This window comes from Balaenoptera physalus (assembly GCF_965194825.1).
Source record: "Balaenoptera physalus genome assembly, chromosome: 4".
Lineage (NCBI taxonomy): Eukaryota > Metazoa > Chordata > Mammalia > Artiodactyla > Balaenopteridae > Balaenoptera > Balaenoptera physalus.
This window is the reverse complement of record NC_138891.1, coordinates 65503135-65523270: the sequence shown is the minus strand read 5'-3', so window position 1 is coordinate 65523270 and position 20136 is coordinate 65503135. Positions and strand designations below refer to the sequence as shown.

Below are 20136 nucleotides of genomic sequence, written 5' to 3'. Positions count from 1 at the left end.
GTCAAAAAGACATATTTTATTAGCCTTCTCTATGTTTGAACTGTTTCTCTGTCCCCCTTTTCCCAACACCTCTTATCTCCTGCAGGGCAGTATGTCCCCCAGAATCCTCTACGTGGTTCTCAAGGTGGGAGAATAAGAGGGTTGTCCTCTTGAGCTGGTCCTGGGCACTCAGCAGAACGTTGTTCTTTTGAGGGAAAAGGCAGGACAACCAGCTTCTCCTCCATAGGCTCCAGGAAGAGGAAGGAGACATCCAGTGGTTCTCCTTGGGGATCTGTGGTTAGATCCAGCTGCACAGGGAAGGCCTCAACAGGGCCTGTTCCCTGGGAACCTTTAGCCTTGTTATCCAAGTCAGGAAGGTACTGGACAGATCCTTTGGGCACAGCTTTGACGGATGGGTTGGTGGGAGCTGTGTTTTTCTGCTGGGGCTCTTCCACCTTGGAGAGGTTCACAGGTCTCTGGTCAACAGTAGAGTTTTCACCTCTAGGGGTGGGAGCCTGAAATAAGAATGCTTTCAAATAAGAGAATGTCCTCCAAGAAAATCCCTGCCATGCCTGGTACTAGGTTATGCTGTTCTGTGCCTTTCTGATGGAATTTTCAAAGGGAGACTAGCTATATGGGCCTCTGATTAAAGGGCTTAAGGGAAATTCCCTGGCATCTAGTAGTTAAGACTCCAGGTTTTCACTGTCATGGGCTGGGGTTCAACCCCTAGGTGGGGTCCTAAGATCCCACAAGCCGCATGACCAAAAAAAAATTTTAAATAAATAAATGGTTAAAAAGCAAAACAGATAAGGGTCAGGGGGAACCAAACCTTTAGAAGCTTGACTGTAGGCTTCACAAATTTCAGAGCTGAACAATGATCCAGAGAGGTAAGATGGCTTGTTCAAAGTCCCTAGTAAGGTGTCTCCCCACTCCTAGTAGTGGCAGCAGAAACCACCTTTATTGATTGTTTATTCTGTGCCAGGCCCAGGGCAGTGCCCTTCAACCAGATCCTCTGACCTGTTTCTCATGGGGATCTGAAGGAGGTAGGTATTGCAATCCAATTCCATAGATGAGGCAACCAAGACTCAGAGAGGTAGGAAATTGTCCATGTTCACACAAATTGTAGGTGGCAGAACAGGACTGGAACCCGGGTGGCCTGTTTCAACCACCCTCTCAACTACACCAGGCTGCCTTATGGTAAGTGCTCAATAAATACTTCTGAAAAAGGATTCAGTATTTCCATGGAAACAACTTCTACCTATGGTTCAGGGTAAGAGTCTTTGGGACACTGAATTTAATATCTCAGAGGCCTGAGCCACTCAAGCTAAAGGGGTCTTACTTATGCTATAGGGACCATGTTGTAACTAAAAGAAAGGGTGACAGGTCTTTCTTTTAGCTTCCCTGTGGATGTGGCCTTAGGACACCCTGAATAAAGTGGTGATCATGGATTTTAGGAAAATAAAAGGAGAGGGTAGGGTAGGGGCAACTAAAATAATCTGCTCTTTTATTTACAGAAAGACAAACAATTAGACTAAAAAATACCTGTGATTTAAAGAAGTCACAAGTCACAGAGACTGACTTTTCTGAGTCTTGTTCACTAAGAGAACCGTGGCAAATACCAACAGGCTAAAAAAAGGAAAATACAATGTCACATGTGTATTACGATTATCAATGATCATAAATGGAAATCAACTTGTTTTCTGATTACATAGACACACAGCCAATCAACACTTTCATGCTCCTACCATGTAATAGGTAGGCTCTGAGACAATTCTTTAGCTCATCCCTACCAAATAATCACCCAAACTAGGCTAAATTACCTCCGATGAGAGAAACTCAGGATTTCTTGAGGAACAAACTCTATTAGAAAATTCTTTGTATTGAGCAGAAATCTGTGTCTATAGAACAGACACAGAAATCTGGGTCTATCTCTTGGCCACACTTCTACCCTTGGGTCAACTAGAAAACTTGTTTTCATCTCTCGTATAGCAGCTTTTTATGTATGTTCCACCTGAGTTTTTGCTTCTCAGACAAGACTACTCTCATCTCCTTAAACTTTTCTTTATTTAAAAATAAAATAAGTTTGTTTTCTTATTAGAAATGTAATAAACAGTTATTTAGAATATGGATAAACAAATAGAAAATAAAAAGACCTGTAACTACATGAAAGGTACCCGTTTCCTGCAGTGATTTGATTTCTTTTCTTCTAACATTTCTTCCTATGCATACATAACTTTTCTTCTAGAAAAATAGAATTATACTCTTCATAATATTTTATAACTCTCTTTTGTCATTTAACAATATATAGTGAAAATCCATCTATGACACTGAATAGTTTTCTATGATTTTCTTTATAATGGCTACCTAATATTCCTCTGTGTTATTTAACAAGTTCTCTTTTGTTAGAAGCTGGATTGAATCTAATTGTTTTATGTTTAAACATTGAAGCTATACCTTTTCATATATCCTTAGGGTAAATTCCTAGAAGAGAAATTTTAGAGTCATAGAGTATGCATTTTTTTCAAGTGTAAACAGAGGGCCAGTGTAGACCAAGAGAAAATTACAACTGTAGGTCCAGTTATGTAAAAGACTTTAAACTCTTTTCTCTAATCCTCTCTCATTCTTCTCAGAACTTGGAAGAGCCACAGTTAAATAAATGATTGCAGGAGGGGGAGAAAGAGTGAAAGGACAGAACTTGACTCCTTCCTCACAGCAAGTCCTAAGCTCTAGGTCAGGCTTGAGCTACAGGGAGGAAAAAGCTTTGAATTGGATATGAGATAGAAGTTTTGATTCAGAATTGACTAAAAGGAATTTTTAATACCTGAAAGTGAATCTTAATAATCTAAGTGAAATTGTTCTTATTACTGAATATGACCAGAAAGCTATGTGATCTGCCCAAGATGGCATTGAGAAGTGAGAAAGGGAGATTCCACAGAAGATGATGAAGACATTTTCCCAATTATTCCTTAATATTCAATTGACTGGTTATGAAAGACTTTTGAGAGACATAGTTCAGATTCAAAGACACACATGGGTTGAAAATTAAAAGATGAAAAAAAATTTACAATGCAAACAGTAACAAAAAAGAGCTGGGAATGGCTATACAAATATCAGACAAAATTTACTTTAAGACAAAAATTGTTATTAGAGACAAGGAAAAACACTTTATAATGATAAAAGGCTCAATTTATTAGAAAGACACAGCACTATAAATATAATGCTCTTAATAATAGAGCCCCAAGGTACATAAGCAAAACCTGACAGAATTCAAGGAAGACATAGATAATTCAACAATAATAGTTGGAAACCTCATTTTCAATAATGGATAAAACAAGTATGCAGAACATCAACAAAGAAACAGAAGTCTTGAACAACACTATAAACAAATTAAACCTAACAGACAATTACAGAATGCTTTACCTAACAACAGCAGAATACACATTCTTCTCAAGTGTACATGGAACTTTCTCTAGGATATACCTTATGTTAAACAAGCTTCAATACATTTAAAAGAATTGAGATCACACAGAGTACATTCCCCAACCACAATGGGATAAAATTAGACAAGAATAACAGAAGGAAATTGGAATTTTCACAAATAGGTGGATATTAAATAACACTATTAAATAACCAATTGGCCAAAGAAGAAATCACAAGGAAAATTAGAAAATATTTGGAGATGAATGGAAACAAAAACAACATGTATAACTTGTGAGATGCAGCTCAATCGTTGCTTAGAAGGAAATCTGTAGATGTAAATGCTTATGTTAAAAGAGAATAAAGATTGTAAATCAGTAACCTAAACTTCTACCTTAAAAAGCTAGAAAAAGAAAAGTAAACTAAGCCGAAAGCAAGCAAAAAGAAGGTTACAATAAAGAGTAGATAGGAAATAAATGAACTAGATAATAAAAAAAGAACAAAGAAAATAAATGAAACTGAAAGTTGATTCTTTTTGAAAAACTTAATAAAATTGGCAAAGCTTTAGATAGACTAAGAAAAAAATGACTCAAGCTACTAAAATTGGAATTAAATAGGGTACATCACTTCTAATCTTTCAGAAATAAAAATGGAATACTATGAACAATCGTATGCTGGAAAACTGGATAACTTAGATGAAATGGACAAATTCCTAGGAAGATATGAACTACCAAACCTTACTCAATAAGAAATATAAAACCTGAATAGACTTACAACAAGTAAAGAGATTGAATTATTAATCAAATACTCTTCCCACAAAGAAAAGCTCAAGCCCAGATGGCTTCACTGGGGAATTCTACCAAATATTTAAAGAAGAATGAACATGAATCTTTCACAGATTCTTCCAAAATAAAATAGAAGAGGAGGGAAAATTTCCCAATTCATTCTATGAAGCCAATATTAAACTCATATGAAAATCAGGCAGATAAGACACAGAAAAACCACAGACCAATGTCTCTTATAAATAAGAGATTAAAAATCTTTAAAAGAAAAAAACAACCACTGGTGAACTGAATTCAGGAATTCCCTGGTGGCAGAGTGGTTAAGAATCCACCTGCCAATGCAGGGGACATGGGTTCAAGCCCTGGTCTGGGAAGATCCCACATGCTGCGAAGCAACTAAGCCCGTGCACCACAACTACTGAGCCTGCTCTCTAGAGCCCACAAGCCACAACTACTGAAGCCCACGTGCCTAGAGCCCATGCTTCACAAGAAGAGAAGCCACCGCAATGAGAAGCCCGTGCAACGCAACAAAGAGTATCCCCCGCTCACTGCAGCTAGAGAAAGCCCGCACGCAGCAACAAAGACCCAACACAGCCAAAAATCAATAAATAAAAAATTTAAAAACCCTGAATTCAGAAACATATAAAAGGGTTTATACACCATGATCAACTGTGATTCATCCCCAAAGCACAAGTCTGTTTTAATATACAAAAATCATTGTTATGTACAATACTAATAGATTAAAGGAGAAAAAGAAAACCAAACGATTATCTCATTAACACAGAAAAGGCATGAGACAAACTCGAACATTGTTTTTTGACAAAAGCGTTCAACAAACTAGTAGGACTAGACGGGAACTTTCTCAACTTGATAAAAAAAGCAGCTATAAAAAGCCTACAGTTACCATGATATTAAATGATGAAATACTGAATGATTTCCTCCTAAAATCAGGAATAAGATAAGGATGTCTGCTCTCCCCATCACTATTCAGCATTGTACTGGAAGTTCTAGTCAAGAAAATTAGGTAAGAATTAAAAGTCATTTAGATTGGAAAGGAAGAAGTAAAATTATTTGTAGAAGACATGATCTTGTATACAAAAAATCCTAAGGACTCTACCAGAAAACGATTAGAACTATAAAAACGAGTTCAGCAAGGTTACAGGATACAAGATCAAAATAAGAAAATCAATTATACTTCTATATATTTGCAATGAACAATCCAAAAATAAGATTGATAAGACAAATACATTATAACAGCATCAAAGAGAATAAAATACTTAGCTATACAAAAAAGTGAAAGTTTTGGACACTGAAGACTACAAAACATTGTTGAAAAAAATTAAATGAGTCCTAAACAAATGGAAAGAGATCCCATATCCATAGGCTGGAAGAATTACTATTTTTAAGATGACAGTACTTACTATATATATTGGTCTACAGATTCAATGAAATCCCTATCAGATTTCCTGCTTTTTTTTTTCTTTTTTTTTTATTATTGTTTCTTTCTTGTTCTCTTTTTTTTTATTTTTTCTTTTCTTTTCTTTTATTTTTTTTATTATACAAACCCTTGTGTCGAGGGCTGACTTTCAATAGATCGCAGCGAGGGAGCTGCTCTGCTATGTACGAAACCCCGACCCAGAAGCAGGTCGTCTATGAATGGTTTAGCACCAGGTTCCCCACGAACGTGCGGTGCGTGACAGGCGAGGGGGCGGCCGCCTTTCCGGCCGCACCCCGTGTCCCAGGACAAAGGGCTCTCCACACCGGACCCCGGTCCCGACGCACAGTGGGGCGCGCCACGCCACGCCCCGGGGGACGCGGGCGGCGGCCCGCCAGCGGGGACGAGATTTCCTGCTTTTTAAAGATAGAAACTGACAGGCTGATTCTAAAGTTGATTTATTATGAAAATGCAAAGAATCCAAGATACCCAAAACAATCTTAAAGAGGAAAAACAAAATAGGAGAGCTCAGACTTCTCAACTCAAAATTTACTACAAAACTATAATATTGAAGATAGTGTGGTACTGGTATAAGAATAGATATGCAGATCAATGGAATAAAATTGAAAGTACAAAAATAAACCCTCACAGACAGAGCAGACAGCAGAAGCAAGAAGAACTACAGTCCTGCAGCCTGTGGAACAAAAACCACACTCACAGAAAGATAGACATGAAAAGACAGAGGACTATGTACCAGATGAAGGAACAAGATAAAACCCCAGAAAAGCAACTAAATGAAGTGGAGATAGGCAACCTTCCAGAAAAAGAAATCAGAATAATGATAGTGAAGATGACCCAGGACCTCGGAAGAAGAATGGAGGCAAAGATGGAGAAGATGCAAGAAGTGTTTAATAAAGACCTAGAAGAATTAAAGAACAAACAAACAGACATGAAAAATACAATAACTGAAATGAAAACTACACTAGAAGGAATCAATAGCAGAATAACTGAGGCAGAAGAACAGATAAGTGACCTGGAAGACACAATGGTGGAATTCACTGCCATGGAACAGAATAAAGAAAAAAGAATGAAAAGAAATGAAAACAGACTAAGAGACCTTTGGGACAACATTAAACGTAACAACATTCACATTATAGGGGTCCCAGAAGGAGAAGAGAGAGAGAAAGGACCTGAGAAAATATTTGAAGACATTATAGTCAAAAATTTCCCTAATATGGGAAAGGAAAGAGCCACCCAAGTCCAGGAAGCGCAGAGAGTCCCATACAGGATAAACCCAAGGAGAAACACACCGAGACACATAATAATCAAATTGGCAAAAAATAAAGACAAAGAAAAATTATTGAAAGCAGCAAGGGAAAAACGACAAATAACATACAAGGGAACTCCCATAAGGTTAACAGCTGATTTCTCAGCAGAAACTCTACAAGCCAGAAGGGAGTGGCATGATATACTTAAAGTGATGAAAGGGAAGAACCTATAACCAAGATTACTCTACTCAGCAAGGATCTCATTCAGATTCGATGGAGAAATCAAAAGCTTTACAGGGCTTCCCTGGTGGCACAGTGGTTGAGAATCCGCCTGCCAATGCAGGGGACACGGGTTCGAGCCCTGGTCTGCGAAGATCCCACATGCCGCGGAGCAACTAGGCCCGTGAGCCACAACTGCTGAGCCTGCGCGTCTGGAGCCTGTGCTCCGCAACAAGAGAGGCCGCGATAGTGAGAGGCCCGTGCACCGCGATGAAGAGTGGCCCCCACTTGCCGCAACTAGAGAAAGAAATGAAGACCCAACACAGCCATAAATAAATAAATAAATAAATAAATAAATAAATAAATAAATAAATAAATAAAAAGCTTTACAGACAAGCAAAAGCTAAGAGAATTCAGCACCACCAAACCAGCTCTACAACAAATGCTAAAGGAACTTCTCTAAGTGGGAAACACAAGAGAAGAAAAGGACCTACCAAAACAAACCCAAAACAATTAAGAAAATGGTCATAGGAACATACATATCAATAATTACCTTAAACGTGAATGGATTGAATGCTCCAACCAAAAGACACAAGCTTGCTGAATGGATACAAAAATAAGACCCATATATATGCTGTCTACAAGAGACCCACTTCAGACCTAGGGACACATACACACTGAAAGTGAGGGGATGGAAAAAGATATTCCATGCAAATGGAAATCAAAAGAAAGCTGGAGTAGCAATACTCATATCAGATAAAATAGACCTTAAAATAAAGAATGTTACAAGAGACAAGGAAGGACACTACATAATGATCAAGGGATCAATCCAAGAAGATGATATAACAATTATAAACATATATGCACCCAACATAGGAGCACCTCAATACATAAGGCAACTGCTAACAGCTATAAAAGAGGAAATCGACAGTAACACAATAATAGTGGGGGACTTTAACACCTCACTTACACCAATGGACAGATCATCCAAAATGAAAATAAATAAGGGATCAGAAGCTTTAAATGACACAATAGACGAGATAGATTTAATTGATATTTATAGGACATTCCATCCAAAAACAGCAGATTACACTTTCTTCTCAATTGCGCATGGAACATTCTCCAGGATAGATCACATCGTGGGTCACAAATCAAGCCTCAGTAAATTTAAGAAAATTGAAATCATATCAAGCATCTCTTCTGACCTCAACACTATGAGATTAGAAATGAATTACAGGGGAAAAAACGTAAAAAACACAAACACATGGAGGATAAACAATACATTACTAAATAACTAAGAGATCACTGAAGAAATCAAAGAGGAAATCAAAAAATACCTAGAGACAAATGACAATGAAAACACGAGGATCCAAAACCTATGGGATGCAGCAAAAGCAGTTCTAAGAGGGAGGTTTATAGCTCTACAAGCCTACCTCAAGAAACAAGAAAAATCTCAAATAAACAATGTAACCTTACACCTAAAGGAACTAGAGAAAGAAGAACAAACAAATCCCAAAGTTAGCAGAAGGAAAGAAATCATAAAGATCAGAGCAGAAATAAATGAAATAGAAACAAAGAAAACAATTGCAAAGATCAATAACACTAAAAGCTGGTTCTTTGAGAAGATAAACAAAATTGATAAACCATTAGCCAGACTCATCAAGAAAAAGAGGGAGAGGACTCAAATCAATAAAATTAAAAATGAAAAAAGAGAAGTTACAACAGACACCGCAGAAATACAAAGCATCCTAAGAGACTACTACAAGCAACTCTATGCCAATAAAATGGACAACCTGGAAGAAATAGACACATTCTTAGAAAGGTATAACCTTCCAAGACTGAACCAGGAAGAAACAGAAAATATGAACAGACCAATCACAAGTAATGAAATTGAAACTGTGATTAAAAATCTTCCAACAAACAAAAGTCCAGGACCAGATGGCTTCACAGGTGAATTCTATCAAACATTTAGAGAAGAGCTAAGACCCATCCTTCTCAAACTCTTCCAAAGAATCTCAGAGGAAGGAACACTCCCAAACTCATTCTATGAGGCCACCATCACCCTGATACCAAAACCAGACAAAGATAATACAAAAAAAGAAAATTACAGACCAATATCACTGATAAATATAGATGCAAAAATCTTCAACAAAATACTAGCAAACAGAATCCAACAACACAGTAAAAGGATCATACACCATGATCAAGTGGGATTTATCCCAGGGATGCAAGAACCCTTCAATATATGCAAATCAATCAATGTGATACACCATATTAACAAATTGATGAATAAAAACCATATGATCATCTCAATAGATGCAGAAAAAGCTTTTGACAAAATTCAACACCCATTTATGATAAAAACTCTCCAGAAAGTGGGCAGAGAGGGAACCTACCTCAACATAATAAAGGCCATATATGACAAACCCACAGCAAACATCATTCTCAATGGTGAAAAACTGAAAGCATTTCCTCTAAGATCAGGAACGAGACAAGGATGTCCACTCTCGCCACTATTATTCAACATAGTTTTGGAAGTCCTAGTCATGGCAATAAGAGAATAAAGTGAAATAAAAGGAATACAAATTAAAAAGAAGAAGTAAAACTATCACTGTTTGCAGATGACATGATACTATACATAGAGAAGTCTAAGGATGCCACCAGAAAACTACTAGAGCTAATCAATGAATTTGGTAAAGTTGCAGGATACAAAACTAATGCACAGAAATCTCTTGCATTCCTATATATTAATGACGAAAAATCTGAAAGAGAAATTAAGGAAACTCTCCCATTTACCATTGCAACAAAAAGAATAAAATACCTCGGGATAAACCTACCTAGGGAGACAAAAGACAAAAGTTTCCTACCTAGGCAGAAAACTATAAGACACTGATGAAAGAAATTAAAGATGATACAAACAGATGGAGAGATACACCATGTTCTTGGATTGGAAGAATCAATATTGTGAAAATGACTATACTACCCAAAGCAATCTACAGATTCAATGCAATCCCTATCAAATTACCAATGACATTTTTTACAGAACTAGAACAAAAAATCTTAGAATTTGTATGGAGACACAAAAGACCCCGAATAGCCAAAGCAGTCTTGAGAGAAAAAAACGGAACTGGAGGTATCAGACTCCCTGACTTCAGACTATACTACAAAGCTACAGTAATCAAGACAATATGGTACTGGCACAAAAACAGAAATATAGATCAATGGAACAAGATAGAAAGCCCAGAGATAAACCCATGCACCTATGGTCAGCTAATCTATGACAAAGGAGGCAAGGATATACAATGGAGAAAAGACAGTCTCTTCAATAAGTGGTGCTGGGAAAACTGGACAGCTACATGTAAAAGAATGAAATTAGAACACTCCCTAACACCATACACAAAAGTAAACTCAAAATGGTTTAGAGACCTAAATGTAAGACTGGACACTATAAAACTCTTAGAGGAAAACATAGGAAGAACACTCTTTGACATAAATCACAGCAAGATCTTTTTTGATCCACCTCCTAGAGTAATGGAAATAAATAAATAAATAAATAAATAAATAAATGGGACCTAATGAAACTTAAAAGCTTTTGCACAGCAAAGGAAACCATAAACAAGATGAAAAGACAGCCCTCAGAATGGGAGAAAATATTTGCAAACGAATCAATGGACAAAGGATTAATCTCCAAAATATATAAACAGCTCATGCAGCTCAATATTAAAAAAACAAACAACCCAATCCAAAAACGGGCAGAAGACCTAAAAAGACATGTCTCCAAAGAAGACATACAGATGGCCAAGAAGCATGTGAAAAGCTGCTCAACATCACTAATTATTAGAGAAATGCAAATCAAAACTACAATGAGGTATCACCTCACTCCTGTTAGAATGGGCATCATCAGAAAATCTACAAACAACAAATGCTGGAGAGGCTGTGGAGAAAAGGGAACCCTCTTGCACTGTTGGTGGGAATGTAAATTGATACAGCCACTATGGAGAACAGTATGGAGGTTCCGTAAAAAACTAAAAATAGAATTACCATATGACCCAGCAATCCCACTACTGGGCATATACCCAGAGAAAACCATAATTCAAAAAGACACATGCACCCCAATGTTCATTTCAGCACCATTTACAATAGCCAGGTCACGGAAGCAACCTAAATGCCGATCGACAGGCGAATGGATAAAGAAGAAGTGGTACATATATACAATGGAATATTACTCAGCCATAAAAAGGAACGAAATTGGGTCATTTGTTGAGACGTGGATGGATCTAGAGATTGTCATACAGAATGCAGTAAGTCAGAAAGAGAAAAACAAATATCGTATATTAACGCATATATGTGGAACCTAGAAAAATGGTACAGATGAACTGGTTTGCAGGGCAGAAATTGAGACACAGATGTAGAGAACAAACATATGGACACCAAGGGGGGAAAGCCGTGGGGGGTGGGGTTGGGGGTGTGATGAATTGGGAGATTGGGATTGACATGTATACACTGATATGTATAAAACTGATGACTAATAAGAACCTGCTGTATAAAAAAATAATATGAAATAAAATTCAAAAATTAAAAAAAAAACCCTTACATTTATAGTCAGTTGATCTTCAAAAAGTATGTCAATACAATTAAATGGGGAAAATAATAGTTTTTTCAACAAATGGTGCTGGGACAACTGGAGATCCACAAGCAGAAGAATGAAGTTGAACCTCCTACCTCATATCATATACAAAAATTAACTCAAAAATGGATCAGAGGGGACTTCTCTGGCTGTCCAGTGGATAAGACTCTGTGCTTCCAACGCAGGAACACGGATTCAATCCCTGTTCGGGGAACTAAGATCCCATATGCAACTAAGATCCCACGTGCCATGCAGCATGGCCAAAAAAAAGGGTCAGAGACCTAAAGCTAAAACTATAAAACTCTTAGAGGAATACAGCAGAGTAAATCTTAGTGATCTTGGATTAGGCAATGGATTCTTAGATATGACACAAAAAGCACATTCAACAAAAGAAAAAATATAAAGAAGATTTCATTAAAATTAAAAACTTTTGGGCTTCCCTGGTGGTGCAGTGGTTGAGAATCTGCCTGCCAACGCAGGGGACACGGGTTCGAGCCCTGGTCTGGGAAGATCCCACATGCCACGGAGCAACTGGGCCCGTGAGCCACAATTACTGAGCCTGCGCGTCTGGAGCCTGTGCTCCGCAACAAGAGAGGCCGCAATGGTGAGAGGCCCGCGCACCGCGATGAAGAGTGGTCCCCACTTGCCGCAACTAGAGAAAGCCCTCGCACAGAAACGAAGACTCAACACAGTCATAAATAAATAAATAAAAGAACGTGAATTTCTTAAAAAAAAAAAACAAAACTTTTGTACTTCAAAGAACATCATCAAGAAAATGAATAGACAAAACAGAGAAGGGAGAAAATATTTGAAAATCATATATCTGATAAGGGGATTATGTCCAGAATACGTAAAGAATTCTTACAATTCAACAATAAAAAGATAAATAATCTAAGTTTTAAATGACAAAGGATTTGAATAGACATTCCTCCAAAAAATACATACAAATGGCCAAAAGCACATTAAAAGATACTCAATCATTAACCATTAGGAAAATTCAAATATAACCAGAATGAGAGACTACTTCATACTCAGTAAGATAGCTATAATAAAAAAGACAGACAATAATAATAAGCATTGGCAAAAACATGAAGAAATTGAAACCCTCACATGTTGCTGATGGGATTATGAAACTGGTGCCATCACTTTGGAAAACAGTTTGCAGTTAGTTAAAAGGTTAAACATAGAATTCTCATATGACCCAGCAGTCCCACTCCAAGGTATATACTCAAAAGAAATGAAAACATATGTATACATAAAAACTTATACACAGGGAATTCTTTGGCTGTCCAGTGGTTAGGACTCGGCGCTTTCACTGCCATGGGCCTAGGTTCAACCCTTGGTTGGGGAACTAAGATCCCGCAAGCCAAAAGAAAAAATACTTATACACAAATGTTCATGGTAGTACTATTCATAACATCTCAAATGAGGAAACAACTCAAATATCAATCAACTGTTGAATGGATAAACAATACATGGTATATCCATGCAATGAAATATTATTTGGCCATTAAAAGAAATGAAGCACTGATACATCAATGCTGAACAAGGATAACCCTTGAAAACATTTTGCTAAGTGAAAGAAGCCAGACACAAAAGGCCACACACAGTGTGATTCCGTTATATAAAATGTTCAAAAAATGTAGTCATAGAGTCAGTAAGTAGATTAGTGGCTTCCGGGGGTGTGGGTGAGAGGGCAAGGGGAATGACTGCTAATGGATGTGGAGTTTCTTTTTGGACTGATGAAAATATTCTAAAATTAGATAGTGGTGATGACAGCACATCTCTATGAATAGACTAAAAAACACTGACTTGTACACCTTAAAAGGGTGAATTTTATGGTGTGTGAATTATATCTTAATAAAGTTTTATTATAACTAAGTGAATAGGGGGTAAAAAAAAAGCTTGCATTTTGCCTAATTGTGCTACAATACATTTTGCCAATTGACATTCCTACTAGGTGTGCCTCAGATGGTTTCAGGGCACCCTCCCCATCTTGGCTGCATTCTTTGAAAGAAGCCTTGTTTCACTTTGTCCTTCTTAAAGAGTGGTCCAAGGAATGGAACACCATGCTGTATTCCAAATGTAACTGGGTCTGTTTGAATAAAAGCAGGACTACCACCAACCACTGAGGAGATTTGTCTATATTTTTATAGCCTCCTATGATCATTTTTTGCAAAGGCATCACATTGCTGATGAAAACTGCATTTACAATTAAATATTATTGCATCTGGGCCATCTCTAACTAGTCAGTTGCTCCTTAAGGGGAAGAAAAATGTCTCATGCATTACAACACTTCATGTATAATTTATGCTCAATAAATATATATAGATGATCTGTGAGCACAAAGCTTAAATTATGAAGACATTCAACAATACTCACCACAGAGTTAGGGGGCTGAAGTGCACAGCTGCTAGCCTGGGACTTGGTACATGACTCTTTGATTAAATATTCCACAAAGTAGGCAGGGCCAAACACCCACTGGTAGGAGACAAGAGGTGAGAAATAAAAATCAAACCTTCTCAATTGGAGAAATGACTCAGGTTTAGCAACATTATATTTACAGAAACCATACATTCCCAGAGTCGTTGTCAACACAGGTCTCTTTTTTGTCCCTGTAATCCCCACCATGATCAAACCATGTATTAAGATTTTGTTATTTAGAAAACATAATCACCATACCTTTCTTCCTTTCTTAAGGATTTAAATGGGCTCTAAAAACCTTCCCCTGGGTGAGCTTATTTTTCCTCGTGTAAATTTGTTTTAAAATTAGCTTTTCTCCATATGATAGATATCAACATAATTCAGGTACAAATGAACATTTCCCCTAACCCATAAAACTCCACATCCACTCCTGTACTTAAAACACAGAATAGAAGTTGACTTGCTAAGTGGTCCAAGGTCAACCAGATACGGGAATGTGGTAGTAAATAGTGAACCTCAGTAGAATAACCCACGGAGACTATGAGTCCATTTCCCTTCTTGCCTTCAGGGCAATGAAGTAAAATCATGTCACACAACTCTATCGGAAATCCCATGGAATGACTCAGAAACTAAAACATGATTGAATGTGCATCAGGGTTACCAAAGGTAGGGAATGAAGAAAAGGCTCTTGGGGTTCTAATCAAAAAGAGTGCCTCGATAGCGATAGCAACAGTTTTGAGACATATTGTTGTAACTGGCCTTTCAGCCTCACCTGACTAGAAGTCTTGGTGATTTTGACGAGAGAATACTGCTTCGAGGGGCTCTTACTGTTGTATTTTGCAAGAGACTCAGTAGCAGTTTCCAGGAACCTGGGGTCTGACAAATCATAGGGGCTGGAGCTGGGGCAGTCAGGGCACATCATGGTAATCTCGCTTCGAGAAACTGTTGATGCCAAAGGGAGCAAGTTTAAAAATAAAACTCCTTAATGATACATAATCCTATAAATCATATGATCACAACAGAAGCAGAGATTGAAAGAAAAAAAGATAATGCTCAGCTTTGTCAAGGATGGAGTGGCAAAGCATTATTTAGAAAGAAAGTTAGCTTTCTGCAGAGTTTTCTACAATGAGCGTGTATTACTTTCATAATTTAAAAAGAAACAAAGCAATACTTTTTCACCTTACACAAATTTTTTTACCCTAGGGATTTAGTTAAAAAACACATAATATAGTACAGTTGACCCTTGAACAACATGGCGGTTAGGGGTGCTGACCCTCCACACAGCCAAAAATTCCAGTTTAACTTTACATTCAGCCCTCCGTATCCACAGTTCTGCATCCACGGATTCAACCAACTGCATATAGTGCAATATTACAGTATGCATTTAGTCAAAAAAAAAATCCATGTATGAGTGGACCATGATAGTTAGTTCAAACCCATGTTGTTCAAGGGTCAACTGTATATTGGTATAAAAACATTTTCCTAATTAGCTCAGTATCTTCCACCATTATTGCCTCTGTAAAGCAGACTGAGTTGGGATTTCATCACTGTCATGTTTTATTTACCTTTTGGTCGCCAACACCTAACATAATGTCTAATGCATGGTCGGTGCTTAGTAAATACCTGCTGAATGAATGAGTGAGTGAATGACATATGGAAGGTGGAAGCACACCCTCTTTGGTTAGAAAATGCAAGTGAGCTGGAAAATAAAAGTTGATCAAATCACTGTATGACTGGATAGGATAATCACACTAATGGTACAGCTAGAATGTCTGACTGGGAGGAGCTGGGGGTGGCAAAACGTGTATAAAAGTCAGGCTAGGAAACTTGTCTAGAAGTTGTTTTGACAAAGCAAACACATTGCTTTGATCAACTGTGTGTTTGTTTGGATGTATTCGGGCATTTTGTGGGGATGTTACACCCACAGCTGTCACTCCCGGCACCATCCCCACATGTCATTTCCTGACCTCCCATACCTCAGGTACCTAGGACTTCCATTTAAGACCTGATCCGTTTTATTGATTGTTGTCCTCTAATTTAGGCGAGTCTCATCTTCACAACCAGGAAGGTTTAGATCTGTTGCCTTGTCTCTCAAAGGAACCAACAGCATTGTTATCACCTAGAGCTTGTTAGAAATGCAGAACCTCAGGCCCTGCCCCAGACCTATGGAATCAGAATCTGCACTTGAACAAGATCTCCCAGGGGAGTCAAACGCGCATAATAGTTTGATGAGTAGCCATATCCTATTTTCCCATGCCGTGGATGCTTGCTTTTCAAAGAGAGACCCAGAATGAATGTATGTATTTATTAATTTATTCAATGATATTGTAGACTCCTTACACTTGACAGGAACTGGGGGAGAGTTGTAGCAGAGGGGAAGAAGGGATAAAACGTTCTACACAATATAAGATAGACGACCCCAAATCAAGGCAGTGCATGGTCTGTACTCCATGAATGGTTAGGTTAAAGTTGTATAGGGATGTAGAATAGGAAAGCATCATTTTTTGTTTGTTTTTTGAGGGGAGGGGGAGTTTCTTGAATAGAGAACGTGGTGGAGGAAGCAGCATTGACAATGATCTTTAAAGAATGCTTATGAGTTCCAAGGGCAGAGGTTATCAGTGGAGGGCATTCTCAGCAGAGGGAGAAGAACAAACAAGATGCAGAGATTGGAAAGTGTGATGTGTGTTCAGAAAATAGTGAGCGATCCAGTTGAATGGAGGGCAGAGTTGGTATAGTCAAGGAAATAAGGCAGAAATAGCTAGAAAGGAAGCCTGGGGACCAGTCAAAGAGATTATGCCATTTATGTCAGACTGAAAATTTAGGATTTGATGTAGGACACAATGTAGAGCTATTGCAAGTTATTTAGGAGGATTAATTGTGGGAAGAAGAGTGGTGCAAGTGTTGGATATATGAAGAACTTGGCTTTGGAATGAATAGGAAGTAAGGATGGGAGAAACCCTATACACTATAGCCATAGTATAGTTAAATGCTCTTTTTCCATCTATTATTAAAATGAACAAAATCAAAGTGACCTCTTACCTGGGCGAAGAGTACAATTATAAGCAGGTAAATACAAAATTCTTCTTGCCTTATTAATGTAAAATATTGCTTTGCATTGACCATAAACCTGGAACCAACAAATACATTTTATGACGCAGTGGAATGAACTAAGACTTTTAAATACCCCCAGAATGAAACTGGACATTTCATTTTTAAAGAACAAGAAACTTAAGGTCAACTTTAGTAGTTTTGGGTGGGGAAACTGCCAGCTGATCATTAAACAGTTTAACCTTCTCCTGAGACACAGCTTGACTTCTTCCCAGCCTCCTTCCTGCTTAGGTGAGACTGTGTGTAACTGAGTTCTAACCACAGCGAGGTGAGCAGAAGTGATGTGTAACCACTTCCAGGTCTAGCCCATAAAGCTCTCCCATGTGCTATCTGTCCTCCGTGCTCTTTCCCTTTCCATAGCTTGATGCAGATGAGCATGGTGACCACAGAAGCCATGAGCTGAAGGCAGCAGAGTCTAGGGCCACAACATGGAAGGTACCTGGCTCTCCAAATCACTCCTGGAGGAAAGCCCCTTCCTGATCAAGAATTTCTATTTTGAACTTTATGTGAATGGGAATCAACTTCTATCATTTTGCAATCAGTATACACTTTTTAGTGTACGTGTTATAGCAGCTAGTGTCACCTTAACAAATGTAATTCACAGTATGGTAAATAGACTATTTGCTTTTCAAAACCAGGTAGGTGCAGTTTGACGAATTTGGTTAAATGATTAGAAAAAGATATCTTGGTCAAATAGTTCACTTCTAAACACTTATATCACACTCCTGTACTCATAAAATTTCATATAAATTAATGAAAATAATCTCAGTATAATTGAGAATCAAATGAAAACCGACTATGTTATTTTCAAGCCTCTTCTATGGTCATCTTTAATAGGATCAATTCTGACTCCCTAAAGGTTCTATGATTCCAGGAAATCCTTCCATGGCACCTCTGAGAGCTCCCATACCATAGCCCTCCTTGTCCCCAGACTCAAATCTCATATCAGTGTTCAGTGAAACAAACTAAAGCAAAATAAAACAAATTAAAAAGTTCCCCCTCCATTACCTCTACAGTTTTCCTTAGACACACTTCCAGAACACTACACCTCAGATCTTTTTTTCTCAATTTAAACACTAGCTCAGAGCCTACAGAAAGGTCTTGGAGGTAGGAAATAATTTGGGGGCAACTTTTCAATTCTGGTGTCATGACCCCAGTGGGAGCCTCAGACACCCCTCTGATTAAACTCTATTTTGTCTGTAGAACTGGAATAACCACATAGGCACCCCACCAAAGAGATTTTAAAGAGGGACATTTAAAGATGGCACACATTGAACAATCTTCATCCTGTAGACAGAGGACGCCTAGTTTTCCCCCTCGAGCTCCTGGACACAAGTACTTACCGATCTATGCAAGGTCCTCACCCCACAATTCTTCCACGACCTCCTGCTGAGCACATGGCAGCCAGTCTCTAACACATCCAGCGTGAAATAGAATAGAGACCCCAGACCAGCCTGTGGGAAGGGGAGGAGAAATGCACAGCCCACATGAAGCAGAAACCCCTAAAGACCAGCAAAAAAGGTCCCTGTTTTATGGCAAAGCCAAAGGCTATGACGTTTGTGAAGATTTCTTATAAACGGCGGGACACACGTTTCTAAGCAGATACCGTTAGCACTTGTTTCTAATAACAATAAGAGCCTGTAGCACCCTGGCAGAGGGGAGCAACGTGTACTCAGCAGGGTTTCTGATTTGGAAAGCACCTGCCAACAGGTGTCTCTGGGTTCCCGTCCCCTGGCCAGCCTCCCCAGATTGTGCAAACACCTGCCCCAGAGGGGACTGCCACTTACCTCTTGTTCGTGTTCACGGGCATCGCTCACTCGGTTGAGGCTCAGCACGTAGCCGTCCTCTCGGTCCCCGTTGATGTCCTGCAGGACGAAGTTTGCGATATCCAGCACATATGAGCTGTTGCAGGCAAGGGAGAGGAGAGGCGAGGGGCTGGGGGCTGGCTGGGGTGGAGATGTAGCCCCGCAGCACGCGGCCAGGGTGCAGAGTGCCAGGGGTAGGAGCAAACTCATCCTGTGGGGAGCAAGGCCCAGGAGGGGTCAGTATGCGCGGAGCTGCAGGGACCGGGCTGTTTATAGGGCTCTGAGGCCAACTTGATCAGCTTTGTGATTGCAATCTAAACCAGTGATCAGGGTTTGAAACACAATGTCCTATTTTATCTCCTTGAATTCTAAATGTGGATTTCCCTGAGTCAGTACTTTGGATGGGATTTGCCACTATCTGTAACCTTAGATCCCTGAGTAATCTCACATTCATGTGTACATGTAAACAGATTTAAGTTTCCTAACCTTTTCCCATGAAATCAAAATAAACCCTTGGGTCAAGGCTCCCCGGAGGTCATGATTGAGTTCTGGTTTGTGTCCAGGGCTCCAGCTGAGTCAGAATATGCAGACTATCACGTTCTCTCATCGCCCCTAGCACCTTGCCTCTAGCTGATGTCCTGGCCACACTTACTCCATCTCCAGCTTGGAGCCCAGAATCACGGTGCTAATGGTGCTCAGTGACTTCATGCTCCACCTCCCAGGATCACCATTCTTGTTATATCTGAAAAAGGGCTTTAACCCCCTATCATCTACATAAAGGCCGGGTGAGATTCCTAAAGCACTTTGGGATCTGGCTAGAAACAGTTTCGTTTAGCATACATACAGATGGCTGATAGGCACATGAAAAAATGCTCAACATTGCTAATTATTAGAGAAATACAAATCAAAACCACAATGAGATACCACCTCACACCAGTCAGAATGGCCATCATTAAAAAGTTTACAAACAATAAATGCTGGAGAGGGTGTGGAGAAAAGGGAACCCTCCTACACTGTTGGTGGGAATGTAAATTGGGGCAGCCACTATGGAGAACAGTATGGAGGTTCCTTA

General features: G+C 38.8%; 1 protein-coding gene across 1 annotated transcript; it reads right to left on the bottom strand.

Annotated features, from left to right (window-relative positions):
• Window position 1: 1 nt before the first annotated feature.
• Window positions 2-19372, bottom strand: FETUB (fetuin B). The gene is made up of 7 exons (XM_082461544.1): window positions 19047-19372; window positions 18603-18713; window positions 17191-17278; window positions 14924-15093; window positions 14110-14208; window positions 1522-1605; window positions 2-494 (listed from the first exon to the last, which is right to left on the bottom strand). The coding sequence occupies exons 1-7, from the start codon at window positions 19272-19274 to the stop codon at window positions 120-122; spliced, it is 1155 nt and encodes a 384-aa protein (XP_082317670.1). The 5' UTR covers window positions 19275-19372; the 3' UTR covers window positions 2-119.
• Window positions 19373-20136: the final 764 nt, after the last annotated feature.

Coding starts and splice junctions, on each gene's coding strand:
- FETUB (XM_082461544.1), bottom strand. CDS start 19,274: ATGAGTTTGCTCCTACCCCTGGCACTCTGCACCCTGGCCGCGTGCTGC. Junction 17,279..18,602: donor TGAGGACCTTGCATAGATCG/GTAAGTACTTGT, acceptor TGTTGGTTCCAG/GTTTATGGTCAATGCAAAGC. Junction 14,209..14,923: donor TCACCAAGACTTCTAGTCAG/GTGAGGCTGAAA, acceptor GTCTCCTACCAG/TGGGTGTTTGGCCCTGCCTA.